This window comes from Orbicella faveolata, unplaced genomic scaffold (assembly GCF_042242905.1).
Source record: "Orbicella faveolata isolate gen_17 unplaced genomic scaffold, um_ofav_v1 contig_36, whole genome shotgun sequence".
Lineage (NCBI taxonomy): Eukaryota > Metazoa > Cnidaria > Anthozoa > Scleractinia > Merulinidae > Orbicella > Orbicella faveolata.
The window spans coordinates 5,311,567-5,328,331 of NW_028301565.1; the positions used below are offsets into that span (position 1 = coordinate 5,311,567).

Consider the following 16,765-nt stretch of genomic DNA (forward strand, 5'->3'; position numbering starts at 1 on the left):
CCCGTCCATAACATACCCGACGCGCCGACTAAGAGGTATTTTTTTTACAAAAAAATAACTCAAAAATCAATTTGGGTTCTTTTGGAGGTGTCCTGGCTTGTCTGGGTGTGTTTGGTTGTAGAGTTTGAATGCGTAATCGGTGTTCGTGAAGTTCTGCTTCGCTTGTTCTTTGATTTGCAAAAGGTAAACAGCATTTTTAATCTCTTGTGGAATTCTATGTGATACTCCTAAAAATTCTGAATCAAGGGGTAAAACTTTGATGATAGTAGGATCGAGTTGACCCTTAAGTTGAATTTATCATGGCAGTTGACATTTACTGTAAGGTGTTGAAGAGAATTTTGGTGTGTTTATTGAATTGACAGAGGTTGGTTTTGTCATTATCTATCAATATATCTTTGAGGCAGAGTGGTTGGTGGCAAAAGCAAACCTGGTAATATCCTCACTGACCTGCGTATCAGATGTTTTCAGGTTTTTGTGGTCAGTCTATTAGTAGTTGCACTGTCTTTACAATAGAAAATATGTGATATTAATAGTAAGTTATATTTTAGTATTTTCATCAGTATCAAAATTATAGTAATTTTATGGCTCAATTTTTACCTCTCCCTTTGGGAGAATTACGTTTTAACTCCGAATAAGGGCCATGAAAAAGACAAAGACGCATCGATTTCTCTTATGATTTAAATCCTTCGGTTGACACCTCACGTGGCTCTGGGACGAGGCTCACTGCTTTATGAGGACCTGTTATAATCAAGTGATTTCCAATCACATTCGCCACCAAGGAGACATTCATGGAGTCGAGAGGGACTGGTTAAAGAGACTTTCCTCCATTCCAATCTTAGCAGAAAGCCGTCCGAGAGCAGAGAGCGCTTCGAACCCAGTCTCTCCAGCTTCTTGTTTCTCTTTCTCATCCGGCTGCAGGAATCTGTTAGCTGTTTGGTGACTACCAGGCTGCGAGTTCGATGGAGTTCCTCTCGGGACAGTAATCGCGGGAGATCCCGTTAAGCGGTTTACAGCAGGCAGAGGAGGCAGACCGTTATCTCCATCACCTGGCTTTGGTATAATGAAGACATACTTTCCAGACGTGTTCATGTTCGAGGCGCCTATCTCTGCAGCTACATAGGAAAGAATGGAAAACAAAAATTATAAGAGCGGAACGGTTAGTTTACTTTTACTACAAACAAGTTAGCCGAGGAAAAGCCCTGTGGGCCGGGTTGTTCAAAGCTCGATTAAGCTAACCCAGGAGTAGCGATAATTTCGATTTCATTTCAGTTTTGTAACTTTTCGGTGAGATTTTCTGTTTATATTGTCTCTCTGTCAGTTTAGAGTTTGAATAATCTCAAGCTACACAAAACATACACCGTGAAAAACATTTTTATTTACGAAAAATTAATACTTCTGTTAACTTTGAATCCTGGGTTAGCGTTTCGAACAACCCGGCCGAGCTCGTTGTGTCACTCTTTATTATGACTGAGAAAATTGCTACATTGCGATCGGCCGAGAGCAGGCAAATTTATCGTTAATTTTTAATCTGCATTGCATAGTAAATTGATGTAGACACATTCGTAGCTTTTTCAGTCGTATAATTAAAGAGTAGTGGAATGAACGCTCGATCAGTTAAGGATTTACACTGCTCGTGATATTTCATGGTTCTTTCAAACTCACTCGCCTAAAGGCTCATGCAATTTTGAGACAATTTTCATTTTTTCACTTCTTCCACGTAGCGTAAATCGTTCCTAATTACACTCAGATTCACATGTGACATTTACCTTAACTTATTTAAAAATATGTCGGGAAAGAGAGCGTCTGTTTGCAGTCCACACGTGTATAAATTGGGTCGAAATGAACTGCTTCACTGGTAACTAGGGTCTCCAGCAACGGGGGCTTGCCTAAATCAGGTCGTTTGGGACTCTGCTGTTGTTGCTTCTACTCAGGAGAGGTGTTCTCAAAACTCAAACTTGAGCAGTCTTTTAAAAGTAATTGAATATAAACGGTTCTTCTTAAAGCAGCACTAGAGAGTATAAGACCAATATTCCTGTTTCAGTTTTCCTACCCAAAAGAGTATCTACACCTTCTACCTAGAAAATACAGAACGTACCAGTCGAAGAGGCACTCCCCTGAACTGCAACACGATGGTGCACCATAGCTTGATGCTCTCTGAGTCGCTTTGTATAACCAAACCGCCTGCCGCAAACGGAACACTGAATGCCAAGTACACGCCGAGGTTTATTCCGAGAAGTCGATGACTTTTCGGTAACGTTCGCCTTAGCCGAAGGGTCAACCTGCAGCAGCTCTTTCGGCTTTAGCGCAGTGTCTTTAACGGACGGCGAATGCTTCTTCATAATATGCACTTCTAATCTTCGATTGTAGGAGAAGATCCTGGGGCAGTGTTGACAATGATATTGGCCTCGTTTTAGCCGGGTGTTCTTTGGTATCGGTTCGTTAGTGTTCGCTCGCTCCACCGTCATTTTCACGCATCGTAAGCGATGCTTCTGGATGCCACGTCTCGACAGAAGCTCTTTGCCGCACAAGTCGCATTTCTGCATTCTTTCTTCCTTGTTCTTGTGAGTGAGAATGTGTCTGCGGTAATTGGAGCTCTGCACGAATGACTTGGAGCACACGTGACACTTGTAGGGTTTACTTCCCAAGTGCAGTAGCAAATGCTGTTTGAAGGTTGAGCGGTGAGTGAATTTCTTCTCGCACTGAGAACAACTACATTGTATGGAGGAAGAAAAGGAATGAGTTAACCTCGCGAAAGTACTTGCACAGTCGAACACGCAGTCATTTTTCCCGTTAAACCCCTTTCTCTTAGCGTTCAAGCGAACAAATACTGCAATCAGCTAAGGCAACGTCCGCACTCTGCCGGAGGAAATTGAAAACGGAGCTTTCTTTCGCCGGATAGACCTTCCGTCCGCACTAATCCGTCACGAAAACGGAGCTCTTCAAAGGCTCTTCAAACCGGAGGAATTTGAAAACGCCGGCTTTGAGTTTTAGTGTGGACAGAAAACACTTTGAAAACGAGGCTTTTCGAAAACGACGAGGTTACGGTAATCATGAAATGCCCCGTTTTACTCAAACACAAATCCAAAATGACTGCTGATTGTTACAAATTTCTTCAACGTAGTGTGGACAGAAAACATTTGATGCGCTTTCAGAGTGATATAGTGAAACCTCCGTTTTCAAATTGCTCCGGCGTATTCTGGACGCGGCCATAAAAACAGAATAAGGAACTCTCCCTCTCTCTCTCTCCGCGTTTGACACATGCATGGTTCACAACATCGAAAACCACCTGCAAGCTCTTGACCTGTAACCTACAATTCGAGACACACTAAGCTGAGGTACTTACCTCTAGAAAGGAAGACGTGAATATCCTAACATATCCGACTTTCACTTTCCCTCCTTAAAGTCATTAACAATTCATCAAGTTTATAAAACAAAGGAATGATGAGCCCAAATTTTTTTCCTTCTCTCGTTAGTTCTAGGTTCGATCGAGAAGATATATCAAACACACGAGAGAGTGATGCACCATTTCCAAACACTTCGAAGTTTGTCGAAAATACTCCGCTGCGCGTCGTATTTTCAGCTTTCTTGTCGGTGTTTGGAAACGTGGTTACAGACGGTCTTTCGTTTTATTATCTCAATATTGAAGGGAAAAAGGAAAATATTCTAACCAATGACACTGAAGGGCCGAGCAGTTACCTGTATGGTCTGTAGCCAGTGTGTACGTTCTTGTGTTCATTCAGGTTGTGGGAGTAACTGAATGCCTTGCCACATGTATTACACTCATATGGCTTCTCTCCCGTGTGATGGCGCACATGGTATTGATAGTGACCCAGCATGTGAAATGACTTGGGGCAGTATTCACATTTATACGGCTTCTCGCCTGCCAGTAAACCAGAAACGAAAATTAAACACCGAAGTACAGAGTGACAGTTTAGCTTAACGACTTAATCAACTAGTAATGGAAAAAAAAAAGCACCACGACCGTAGGCAGACTAAAGTTCTTATCGAGACCGCAATCAACAGCGGATAAAAACGCTTCTTTTACATTGATTTATCGTTTTAATGCACTGTCTTTTACAGGAACTTGAAATAAATAAAAAAAAAAAATCGAATTGTTACCGAGGCAAGAGCCTCGGTTCGCCTGTTGCTAGATGTAGCTAAGGCTTGAGTATAGAAGATTTCATATTTTATTGACAGTAGTATTAAAATAATAAGTAAGACTTAAGATGCTGCTTGTGAGACTTAAACTAGTATGACTCATTGACTAAGAGTTATAAAATGTTGCAGACATGGAAACAACTTACTTAAAAAAGAGGTAAATTTAAGATGGCAACATCACAATTAGCCAAGAAACATCACATGTAAGGGTAATTTTGAAGAACAGCTCCCGAAAAAACCTGTCGGCCGTCTGTCAGCTAGCCTCCCACCCAGACGCTCTTGGGGTTCGTCATGCGTTCCTTCCCCATGAAGAAACGCGTGACGAGCCCTAAAAGCGTCTGGGTGGAGGGCTATCTGTGGACCGAAATAAATACGTTATAAATGGCTCTTGATATTTTACAAATAAATCTTAAAAATGACTGTTCATATTTTAATTAACTCTATGTCAACCTTGGCTTTTCATCCACCGGTTGAAGTAGTTGTCCAAAAACATCCGAAATTGGTTTATTCGGTTTTCCACGGGCAGGTTGCGTGACTGCAAATCCTTGCAGGATTTTCTTTACGTTTTAGACAACTACTTGAAGAAGAGGCATAGCTTTTGATGTCACTCACCCGTGTGCTTTCTCATGTGAATTTTCAAGTTACCAAGTGACGTAAATTCGTGATGGCATACATGGCATTGGTGTTCCTTCTTTCCTTTTGAAGAGAAAAAAAGCTCTCTGTCAGTTTTGTATTACGTATGCAAGCGTAGATCTATACAGTCTAGTTTGTGTTACCCCAGTGAACTGTCATTCCTACATGCAAACCTCCAGGGTGGGGGATCTTTGGGATCTTGTAAATTCTTGCCAGGATCTTCAAAGATTCAAGTCTGCCGTTTGTTACTCCAGTCAGTTATTTGCTTGTCATCTGTTTGTTAATCCACTCTCAAGTATACACACTATATGGGGTTGTGAGAATTTGATAGATCAGGACAATTTGATCTAAATGATCAGATTTGATATTCTCAATGACCTGTTACTTGCTGGGTATCTAGTTTTCAAGGAGAAACTAGAAGCTAATACCAGTGAATTGTAATTTAATATTATAAGCAGCCCACCTGTGTGAAGCCAGTTGTGATTTCCGAGTTCTTTGTGTGTGTTGAATGACTTTGGACACAAGGGGCATTTAAATCGTTTTTCACCAGTGTGTGATGTCATGTGCTTTTTTAGGTCCCATTGAAAAGGAAAGCATTTGTTGCAAACTTTACACTTGTAAGGCTTGAAGTCAGTGTGAAGAATCCAGTGTCGCTTTAGATGACTGGAGCTACAAAAGTCTTTACCACAGCGATCACATGGCCAGCGATTGCCTTTATCAGATTGAAATGGAATGACTGAGGCTACAAAAGAGAACAATGTTGTTTACATATACATGTAGATGAGTGACTTGTTTTTGCAACTTTCTAAAAAATAAAATGAAATCATGTTGAAAAAATGTTCCACTACAATGCTACACTAGCATCATGTCCAGGAGAAAACCTTTAGCTCCTAGTCACCTCAAGCTACTACATGGTTTATATGGACAATGATCAGACCTTTCCTTTCAAGGACTATTCAAGGACTTTTCAAGGACAATTCAGCAGTTAATGTGTTTATTCAAGCAATCATTTCCCCCATTTCCCTCAGAATTACTAGTACAACTTGTTTAATAGGAGGTCCACAAAATACGGAATACTCAAGACTCCATTGAAACAAGATTACTTATGCTGTCAGACACTACTCACAATCACTTAACTACTGCTTCAACGGAATCAATTTACCGAGACTTCAAAGGTTTTTCTAGACTTACAGTTGGTATATCCACATAAAATAACGTTTTTTATCCTGTAGTCTTAAGTATTCCAAGATTTTGAACACAGTTCAAGGACTTTAATAGGAGAAAACCTTTTTTTTTCATTTTCTAGGACTTTTCAAGGCCCTGTGCAAACCATGGTAAGCCAGTTAGACTTGAAGAAAATCAAAGTTCACCTTTCAGCATTACCCAGTAAAATCATTATTAGGATAACACAGTCAGCTTACCGATGTTAAAATTAAATTCTTCTGGATTGAACTGCACTTCTACAGAATCCTTGCAGTCAGGCTCAAGGCTATCACTTGACTCATCCACTTTGTCACCATCATCAACAGTGTCACACGATCTTGTCCCTGTATTCAAAACAAACCCTGAGATGTCAGACTCTTGAACAGTTGAATCTGGAGGATCGTGAACTTGTTCAAAGTTCACATATGAAAAACTTTTAGAAGAAATGTGTTCCTGCTGGGAAGGAAGAGGGCAACGATGATTAAATGGCTTCACGGCTGGACCAGGAGACAGATTGGGTGATGACAGCTGGTCATGGCTCATGTCGCCCCTTAGATCACCTGAAGAGGATCCCAAGCTCTTGTCAGATTCATTTAAAGATTCCTGTCTTTGCATTTGAAAGCTTGATGAAATAGATTGAATGTTTGTAATTTGTCTCCTAGGATTCCTTGCAAGACTCCTATCACAAGCTGTGACATTTCCTTCTTTGGATACTGGTCTTTGGGTAACTGCACTGGCTTGCTGCTTAGATGCTTCACTTTGAGTGCATTCTGGATTGCCAGCAGCTGTCATGACAATGCAAAGAACAGTAACATTTGTTAGAATCTGGTGATGGTGATAATTTTTAACCATTGACTCAAAAATAAAGGGAGAGGCCACCAGGTGATAAGTGGTACTAAGGAATGCTTTCTTTTTCTATAAAGATCACGTACTTTCATTTTAAATATTACTTTCTAATATTTTTCTTCTTTTCTTTTTGAATATTGAACCTTTGAAATAGCCAGTGTTATCAAATATTAAACTTGCTTTGCATGCAGTCAAGTCTGACTGACAAATAGCACTCTAGATCATTTGTGGTTCAATCCGGACTGTTTGTGTCTGCAGCCGAACATTTGGCCTTATTCTATATGGAAAATAACAAAAATCAAGATTACCTTGAACAATTAAATCATACTCAGCATGAGTTAAGGACGTACTGTCGGAAGTCACCAATCTTGGCAATTCTTGGTTTGATAGCCGTGGTTTAACTCCCAGTAAAATCCCACTGTAAGTGTCATCAGTAGAATAGATCAGCTTCAAAAGACCAAGGGTAACTCCATGTTCTGCCTTGAGAATTGGTTGATTACCTCTGTACAAAGTGATCTGCAAATTTAGATAGTTGATGATTCTTTGTCAAAAAAGACATTTGACTAGCAATAGAGCTGGACGAAGTAGTTCAGGGAGTAATCAAATGAGTAATTTCAAATTTTTAAAGGGGATAGGTCACACTACTTGAATTAGTAATTTGGTTTATGTTTGTTGGTTATGACCTATAAACTTCAAACTGGCAGAGCAACAGTCTCTTATGGGTAAAATCGTGGCCACAAAACAAACAAGAATGATTCTGGGCATTATAAATTATGGAACTTTCATATAAGCGTATATAAACTTAAAAAATGGACGGCATGAAATTTTTCAAGTTAGCCAAGATGAAAAAATCTACATTTGCCCATGCATGCCCCTTTTGGGGTTTTCTGTGTTTCGTTTGAATTTTTCTACCATTGAAAGTTGTTAATAATGTTATGATATTTCAGTTAATTTTATGACCAGTTCATCAGCTCTAAAATTGCTTCAAACTGTGTGACATAGCCCCTTTAATGGCGTACAACACACGGTCCACTCACTAGTTAATAGTATTAGTAGCAAATTGAATTGTTTAGGATCCTTAGAGAACCACTTGACAAAGTCAGTGGTATATGATTCCATCGGTTTAACTAAAATCATGGAAAAACAACAAAGAACCCACAGGAGGTTCAGTCACATTTTAAGGAGGAAGGCAATTGGTTTTCACAGGCGGCAAAACCTTTTGAGCTGAACTTCTTTACACATATAAAAAAACTTTTCTCCAGATTTTCAAACCAAGAGGGGAAAGTCTGCCTCACAGTCAGTCACTTTGTCTGGTACCTGGGCCTTAACGAAACCCCCAATTTACCCATTTAAGTGAACAGAGTCCATGCATGACTGGCACAGGTGTTCAATAACAGGTACCCAATAACAAAGAGTTGTAACAGGGCCGAAAGGTGTAAACTGCAGGCTGCAAGTTACAGGTTACACATTGTAACAGGTATCGAATGGTCCCATTTAATATAAAATTGCTCACAAAATTTGGCCTTTGCTCAAATTGCTTGCAAAAATTACATGAGTGCTCACTTGCTCTCGCTTGCTCTCACTTGAGAAATATTTGCAACTGCTTGCACACTAACATTCTCATTAAAATGTTAAAATGTGCTCATTTGCAGGAACTTTTTGTGAATCCTTAGGATTAGGGTTGGGGTCTAGTAGCTTTTAGCTTCTTCTCGTGACATGTTCACAACGTTGGGTTAGAAAGCTTAAGATCTCCTTGAGCATCCACCCACTGACTCACATGAAACTATGTGACATATTTTGGCATGAAACAATGCATAATTGGCTGTAAGCAGCTTTGCGCCTATCAGTCATGTTTTGGAGGTGTCAGCCAGATTACTTGGTGCAAAACAATGTTTCCTTTCAATAAAATAGAGATTCTGGCTTGTGGAAAATTTATGAAGTGTTCATTGCTCACCATCTGTATTTTCTTAAGTGCTTGCTGCTCACAAAACAAATTTGATCACTGCTCATGATTGAAAAATTTAATGCACTGCTTGCATGCTTGCAAATGCTCACAATGACCATTTGATACCCCTATTGCACCTGGAGGGAGCAACAATGTTGAACAGGTGAAATTGTACACCTATGTGATAGTGTCCCAATTAGTCTAAGTAAAAAGAACTACACGCTGTCCAATTTGGAAATAATTCGATGAAAAAAATCCACAGGCCAAGTCCAATTAGGTTGTCAGGGGAATTTATTTTTAATCTAATTATTTCCAAATTGGACAAGGATGTAGTCTTATTACTTGTTATAATACACTGTTATAATAATATTGTTATAATAATTGTTATAATAATAATATTGTGAAGTATATATGAAATAATTCATATTTGAACTGCAGTAGTAGATGAAAGTGAAGTGTGATCATCGCAGTAAATTTTCCAATTTAAGCAACTGGAAAGAAGAAGCCTGAAGAAAATCAGGGCTTCAACAGGATTCGAACCCGTGACCTCCGGTCAGGCTTCTTCTTTCCAGTTGCTTAAATTGGAAAATTTACTGCGATGATCACACTTCACTTTAATAATAATATTGTTATAATAATATACTTGTTAATCGTGTTCCACACAAAACTTTCCAAATTACCCAATAATTTGGACCTTATACAAAATAAGGATTAATTTGGACAGTTTACTAAATGTCTTAACAAACTACCTTGCATGCACTTATGTGAAATTTTGGGCTAATAATATAATTACATACTAAATAGGTGCACGGAGGACACAGTGAAGCAACCAGAATCTAGCTTATAATTTGCTCAACTCACTGAAGAAGTATTTTTCCTTTCGGTAAAACCTATAGACAATGTTATTTCTGATGACTGAGGGACGAATTAGTCAGAAGTTGTTATTCTGACGGCATGCTGGAGAGGCTTGCAGGGTGTCACGGGATGTTTAGCGACTATTTAGGCATTTGGCAGGAGATTTGTAATTAGGTCATTCTAGGTTAGTCAGTCTTCATTTTCGTCCTCTTTTTTTAAAATTATTAAGCTTTTGTTATAACAGCTTGTATGTATAGTTTTAAAATAATGTTTTACATTGCTGATTTTGTACTCTTTCCTTGGGGTCTTGTGCTGCTACATTAGATGAGGAATATGTCAGGGGCACCCAACGGATCGTTTCGATAAATTATCTGTTCGGAAGGCCTTTAATCCCCTCTGATTTTCTCGAGAGAATTGGCACCTCGAACTTTCGTGATATGAGAAATTTAATGTCTGTTGTTTTGGGACTGTTGAAAATGTCGTTTTAGGTACCGAAAAAAGGTCAGCTATCATTTTCGGAAAGGCGATAAGACCTAAGGTTTTCGGGAAATGGACAGAAAAGCCCTAATAAATTTGAGAATACTCAAGTTCCCCTAGAATATCCGAACAGATAAAAATTTTTTAGTGCAACCTAAAATTAAGCTACTGAGCTTTAAAAGTACTCCAGATAGCCTAAAACAGCGTCTAACAGCATTCGAGAGAAAACGGTCGTTGGGTGCCCCTGAATATGTTTCCACATATTTTTTAGCCACATCTAAAGGGTGTGGCGTAGTACAGTTTCAAATTGTTAGAACCAATATTTTTAATTTCGAGGATACAGATGATGTTGTCAGACGGAATACATGTACATCTATATCAGAGGACTGACTGACGCATCCTCAATAAACTATTCGAATTTCATATTGAATGTATGTTAGTGTAGTCAGAATGACTCCTTTCCAGACCATGATTTAGTAATGGCAATATTGGAAAAAAACTGAAGAGTGTGCAGAGCCATGTAAACAAAGAAGTGGGATAAATAACCCAAGATTACTTCGCAAACTTTGTGCAGCAGACAAAGCTTCCCAGGAGAGGCTGATATAAATAGCAGCAAAATACTCTATTATATACATTCCAGCTAATTGTCACTAAACACAAGGGAAGGAATGCAGGAATACAGAATATATATTTATGCCAAGACTAAGGTAAAAGCACACATGAGATCTACATTACCTCGTTTGAACCTTCTGAATAGCTGACAGTCGGAGCAAGACATCTGTTCGCCATGTTTGATTACTGTACGCGAATTGGATTATGGGTAGTTTGAAAGACCCAGGAGAGACTGGAGTCTAGAATACTGCACCGACAGAAAAACACCTCTGAAATCCTTCAACCGTGGTATATTTCTAGACTTTTTTACGAACCTGAGGGGAAAGTCACGTGATTTCGTTGAGAAACCCAATGGGAAGGGAATATCAAAGAGGTTTTAAAACTGATATTTTCTCCAGCTCCTCTCTCGGTCTTATTTGTTCGAAAACGAGGCAAAATATTTTCTTCCTCTGTGATTCGTTCCTGTGGCAACACCTCTTCAAAACGCCCTAAAACAATGACACTGGGAGCTCGGAACTGCGTATTGCTAGTAGTGCTCTCTAGTACTCCAAGTTTAATCGCAGCTACCGAGATCATATAATAATATGATCAGCGTTTTCGAAAGTTTCTTTCACAGACTTTAAGTTTAGTATTCTCATCTCCACTTTGCAGAGCTCCGCTGTTTTCGAGAAAACAAAGATGCATTGGTTTTCAAACGTATAATTGTCAAAATGGCCTAAAGTACCCGACAAAATGGACGATGTTCGATACGCAGATTTCAACTAGCCGTATCATTCACGTCCTCTTCATAGCGGATGAAAGGAGAGGAGTGGAGAGGAGAGAGTAAGTGGGTTCCACGAGGTTGCCTATTTACCGAGTTAGGATTTCGAGTTGGATTTCGAGTTGGATTTTCGAGTTGGATTTTCGAGTTGGATTTTTGAGTTAAGATTTTCGAGTTGGATTTTTGAGTTAGGATTTTTTGGCGGGATTTTCAATAAATTTTCAGTGGTTTGATGATTTAAATGGTTGACAGGCCAAACACGACTCCTATTGGTCAAGGTAGAACTAGCCAATGGCGTAATGTACTTTTCGATCTTTATTTGTTTGAAGCTCAACCTCGTTATTGTGTGCTTCTTTGACGGCATTTTTCTAGATTTCTAGGCACTTGATGGCTAATCAGTGACATCAGTGTTAAATAGGGTTGACAAGCCTACACGATTCCTACGGTTCGTGACATTTGTACATTTGCCGTTCTCTGTTCGGTCAGTCGACCTTTTGTTACTTCACTTGTGTTTATGAAGGGCACTTCGTGTCGTGTTATAAGGAGGAATTTTAGGTAGAGTTGAACCGTAAGACCATGCTATAGCAAAATCTCTAGAGGTCATAGGTTTTCATCTGCATGTCGCTTCGTCGAGTTTGACACCCCTGTAATTTGCCATGTGTTGATGCCTTTTTTAGGGTCATTTACACTGCAAGATATGTTTTGAAGTCTCCAAGTGTTTGCTTTCGAGGGACAAAATATGAAATTTACCGTGAAAATTTTGCTTACTTGCATTCTATATTGTGACACCGGGCCGGCTGTGATTAGAACTGTTTGGAAGTATCGTGAGTAGATTCTTATCAGACTTATCACGGATATTATATTATTTGTCCTTGCTCGTTTTTTTCTGAGACGCCGTAGCTTTGCTTCGAGAAAGCTATACGTTTCTCCAGAAACATTCTTTTGTTTCTTGCAGCTATCTGATCGAGCTTATGTTTCTCGAGCTCGATGTATAGGTTTCTTCGGTCGTTCTGGCACCACGTGATTCAAATGTAGCTGTTTGCGCACAATAAAAAGGCAAAACACTAACCCCACCCCTACAGGAATTATTTTGTTGGCTGCACTGGAAATCTACGAGACGCTTTACGGACAAACTAGCCGATTCGTTGCAGCTGGGTTACTAGTAACTATCTCGAAAAGACCGACGCTACATCCTAACTCGAAAATCCAACTCGAAATCCTAACTCGAAAATCCAACTCGAAATCCTAACTCGAAAATCCAACTCGAAATCGAACTCGAAATCCTAACTCGGAAGTTAGTTTGTCTCTGGTTCCACACCAGATGTACCAGTTGAACCAAGAGACTACACTGCAAACTTCGGATTGAATTCCATTAGATAAGATGCCCCAAAGATTTGAAACAGTTTACCAGACAAAATACCGTAGGCAACAAACATAAGAACTTTGTAAAAACAAATTAGAAACAGGGCTTTTGTTAAATAACCAACTTTAGCTAGTACATTGAATATATATAAATAATTCAACCAGAATTTTTTTCCATTTCAATTGAATTTCATTTTACATTTTGAACTGTTCAGTTGATGTGTATTCATGTTTCTTTATTTGAAATAATCTTTCGCTTCTTAGTTTACACGGAAAATTACCTTTCTGAAACGCTGTAACCGTAGAAAATTCATATGCATATATCCTTCCCTAGTGTCATGTCCTGTCATGATCTACGTTGGTTCCCCGAGAAAAGAGTGCCTTCGGGGGAGGAGCACCAGCTCCTTTCGCGAACAACGGCTGGCAATCGAACCTTCTCATGACCATATTTCACGGAAAACGAAATCGTCATGTTGTGTTTTGCCCATTTTAAGGACTTAAGAGCAGCTTCGCCTAAATATCAACTAGACTTGGAAATAGCGAAAAAATCGAATTTCTTCAAACTCGCCCAGAATGAAGCCCTACGGGCACTAGTTACAAAAATATCGTTTTAAGTTCGATAAATCAAAAATTATTTTTTTCCGCAATTTTTTCGTTTCGATGCCCCAAATCGGCCAAAATCCATCGAAAATGAGCGGCATATTCAGAGGCTCGTAAACTCAAAAGTAAAAATCTTCATTACAAACTGATTGCACGTCGTATTTGTACTTCCTTTTTTGTCTATTTAGAGCTAAATAGATCGTGATTTGATTAGAACTTAAATATTTGACGAATTTTCTAAATTAACGACCCAAGACAGCTTTACAAGAGGTCTACATTTAGCCTATTTTCAAATGCTAAAAAGGCGTTCTGGTACACGGCTTTTCCCAAAACGACTAGTTTGGTGTGAAAGAGCATTCTTTCTTCTTCAAATTACTGAAATAAAATTTTTGGGTAAATAAAATCGCGAGCGCTGAGATAGCGAACTAAATGCAGCACTTCTTCCTGAAAACGTGACCTTTGACCCGAGCGTAACGAAACCGATTACTGCAAGAAAACCCGGAAGAAAAGCAAACGCTTCGTTATTTTGAAACAATTTCTAGTGATATCTCTCCGAAACCATGATTTGCAAGAAACTATTTCCAGATATGAAATCTTACAGGGTCAAAAAAGGAGCTAAAGGGCGCATTTTGACACAATAACTTTGTTTGCTGAGAATTGAAGTCAATGACCGTTAACGAATTTCAGTGAAATTTGCAAACTTGAAGTATGTTAGCCGATACTTACCTGAATATTTACATTAATAGAAGAGTCGTCTTCTTGGATTAACCTTCAAAAGAAGCAGGATCCAGATTTGAAAACCTCTAAAAGAAGAAATGTTTAATGTTCCGTGACCTGCCCGCTGCTATGGGCAACCCCAAAATAAACAATCCCCAAAAATGTAAAGTGAAATTGGCTGTCTTCATGAACAGTTAGAAGCTAGAGTCAAGTTCCATTACCTTTAAAAAGTGCTTGAATTTATTTGTTTGCGTCGACTTTGTCCACTACTCTCACGTTCGAACGCCGCGAATCGGTCACGCCAAAACAGTGCAGACCGTGCAGACTGCAGACAACACCGCGTTCAAACGTCGGGCATGCGCAAATTGGTACATTTTTTGGCAGCCGCGCGCCAATTTCCCGCGCAAAAATTTAAAGGAAAACATGGGAAACAACCGGTGTCACGCAAAATTTACGAAAAAAAATTGAAAAGTTCATAGAAATCTGTAAAAGGAAAAGAAAGCAGGTAAAAGGAAAACTTAAGACTTTTCAGACACAAAGTTTATTAAGTTACCGGTATTCTGTTGATTTACCATTTTGTTTTGAGCTTTACCAAAAAAGTTTATAAGTCTTAAAACCCGTGTCATGCTACGAGCCGACGGCGTAGTATATATTTTATTTGTTTTTATTAATCACACGATGCGTGACGCCGGAAACGGACGACAAACGATGTGTAAAAGAAGGAAAAATGGGAGAAGAAAAAGACAATTGCAGTGATTCGGCTTCGCTCAGACGAGCTGGAAAAATTTTGGCAAGGACTGAGGGATTCCATCCGGAGCCTTGATTTGTCTGAAGCACAGGAACGAGATGAATCGAAACGGCAAACGATGTTCATGTCCATCGTCATGGGGGCATAGCTGGCCAAAATACCGATCCCAAACCGACTGTACCTGGTTTTTGACCAGGTGGGAAAAGCTTTTCTAAACTACAAACCTGGAAAAAACTGGTGCACTAAATGCAAAGTCGCGGCGGACAAAAAATTCAAGGAGCACGGAAAATACATACCACGGAAAAGAAAGACCTGCAACAAGCAGAAGGTAGAACAATTTTTAACTCTCAAGTCATTTCTGTTAGCTCTCGTTGTACCGGCTAAAACATAAACAAATATATAAATAACGAGGAAAATGTCATTTATAGGATACCGATGACCCATGAAAAGAACAGTGTCATGAAAATATTTTGGCCACCTTTTAGTTGCTCCATTGCTCGCACATGCGCAGACGTTTGACCGCTGTGTTACTGCAGACACTTGTTTGGGCTTTTCATTGTGACTCCTTTTTTGGGTCTAGTTACAAAATAGTGTTGAATATATCTGAAAGTCTGTCATTTATCCACAGGCTGCACAAGCGCAGAATTGACTTTTGATTCAATAGACAAACGCGTACAAGACTTTGTAAGGGAAACTTACTCAGTCTGCACGGTCTGCAGTGTTTTGGCGCGACCGATACTACGCAGTATTCGAACGTGACAGTAACTACTGAGTGAACAAAGTAGAATCAAGCACTTTTAAAAGGTAATGGAACTTGACTCTAGCTTCTAACTGTTCATGAAGACAGCCAATTTCACTTTACATTTTTGGGGATTGTTTATTTTGGGGTTGCCCATGGAAACTGTCAGTGGAGTTCAGTTGGTTTTACGACAAACATGCGGTCGGCATGTGCATGGTATTTAAGCTAATTTATAGCAGCGGGCAGGTCACGGAACATTAAACATTTCTTCTTTTAGAGGTTTTCAAATCTGGATCCTGCTTCTTTTGAAGGTTAATCCAAGAAGACGACTCTTCTATTGATATAAATATTCAGGTAAGTATCGGCTAACATACTTCAAGTTTGCAAATTTCACTGGAATTCGTTAACGGTCATTGACTTCAATTCTCAGCAAACAAAGTTATTGTGTCAAAATGCGCCCTTTAGCTCCTTTTTTGACCCTGTAAGATTTCATATCTGGAAATAGTTTCTTGCAAATCATGGTTTCGGAGAGATATCACTAGAAATTGTTTCAAAATAACGAAGCGTTTGCTTTTCTTCCGGGTTTTCTTGCAGTAATCGGTTTCGTTACGCTCGGGTCAAAGGTCACGTTTTCAGGAAGAAGTGCTGCATTTAGTTCGCTATCTCAGCGCTCGCGATTTTATTTACCCAAAAATTTTATTTCAGTAATTTGAAGAAGAAAGAATGCTCTTTCACACCAAACTAGTCGTTTTGGGAAAAGCCGTGTACCAGAACGCCTTTTTAGCATTTGAAAATAGGCTAAATGTAGACCTCTTGTAAAGCTGTCTTGGGTCGTTAATTTAGAAAATTCGTCAAATATTTAAGTTCTAATCAAATCACGATCTATTTAGCTCTAAATAGACAAAAAAGGAAGTACAAATACGACGTGCAATCAGTTTGTAATGAAGATTTTTACTTTTGAGTTTACGAGCCTCTGAATATGCCGCTCATTTTCGATGGATTTTGGCCGATTTGGGGCATCGAAACGAAAAAATTGCGGAAAAAAATAATTTTTGATTTATCGAACTTAAAACGATATTTTTGTAACTAGTGCCCGTAGGGCTTCATTCT

At 39.2% G+C, this 16,765-nt stretch overlaps 1 protein-coding gene and 1 long non-coding RNA gene across 2 annotated transcripts; one reads left to right on the top strand and one right to left on the bottom strand.

Moving 5' to 3' along the window:
* Positions 1 to 326: 326 nt before the first annotated feature.
* On the bottom strand, positions 327 to 10,924 carry LOC110050732 (uncharacterized). Its single transcript, XM_020756653.2, has 8 exons — positions 10,853 to 10,924; positions 7,149 to 7,356; positions 6,213 to 6,779; positions 5,255 to 5,533; positions 4,771 to 4,854; positions 3,697 to 3,880; positions 2,096 to 2,709; positions 327 to 1,112 (listed from the first exon to the last, which is right to left on the bottom strand). The coding sequence occupies exons 1-8, from the start codon at positions 10,904 to 10,906 to the stop codon at positions 787 to 789; spliced, it is 2,316 nt and encodes a 771-aa protein (XP_020612312.2). The 5' UTR covers positions 10,907 to 10,924; the 3' UTR covers positions 327 to 786.
* A 4,256-nt stretch (positions 10,925 to 15,180) lies between these two features.
* LOC149102087 (uncharacterized) lies at positions 15,181 to 16,545 on the top strand. The gene is made up of 2 exons (XR_016202418.1): positions 15,181 to 15,720; positions 15,933 to 16,545. It is a non-coding gene; the product is annotated as an uncharacterized LOC149102087 (long non-coding RNA).
* Positions 16,546 to 16,765: the final 220 nt, after the last annotated feature.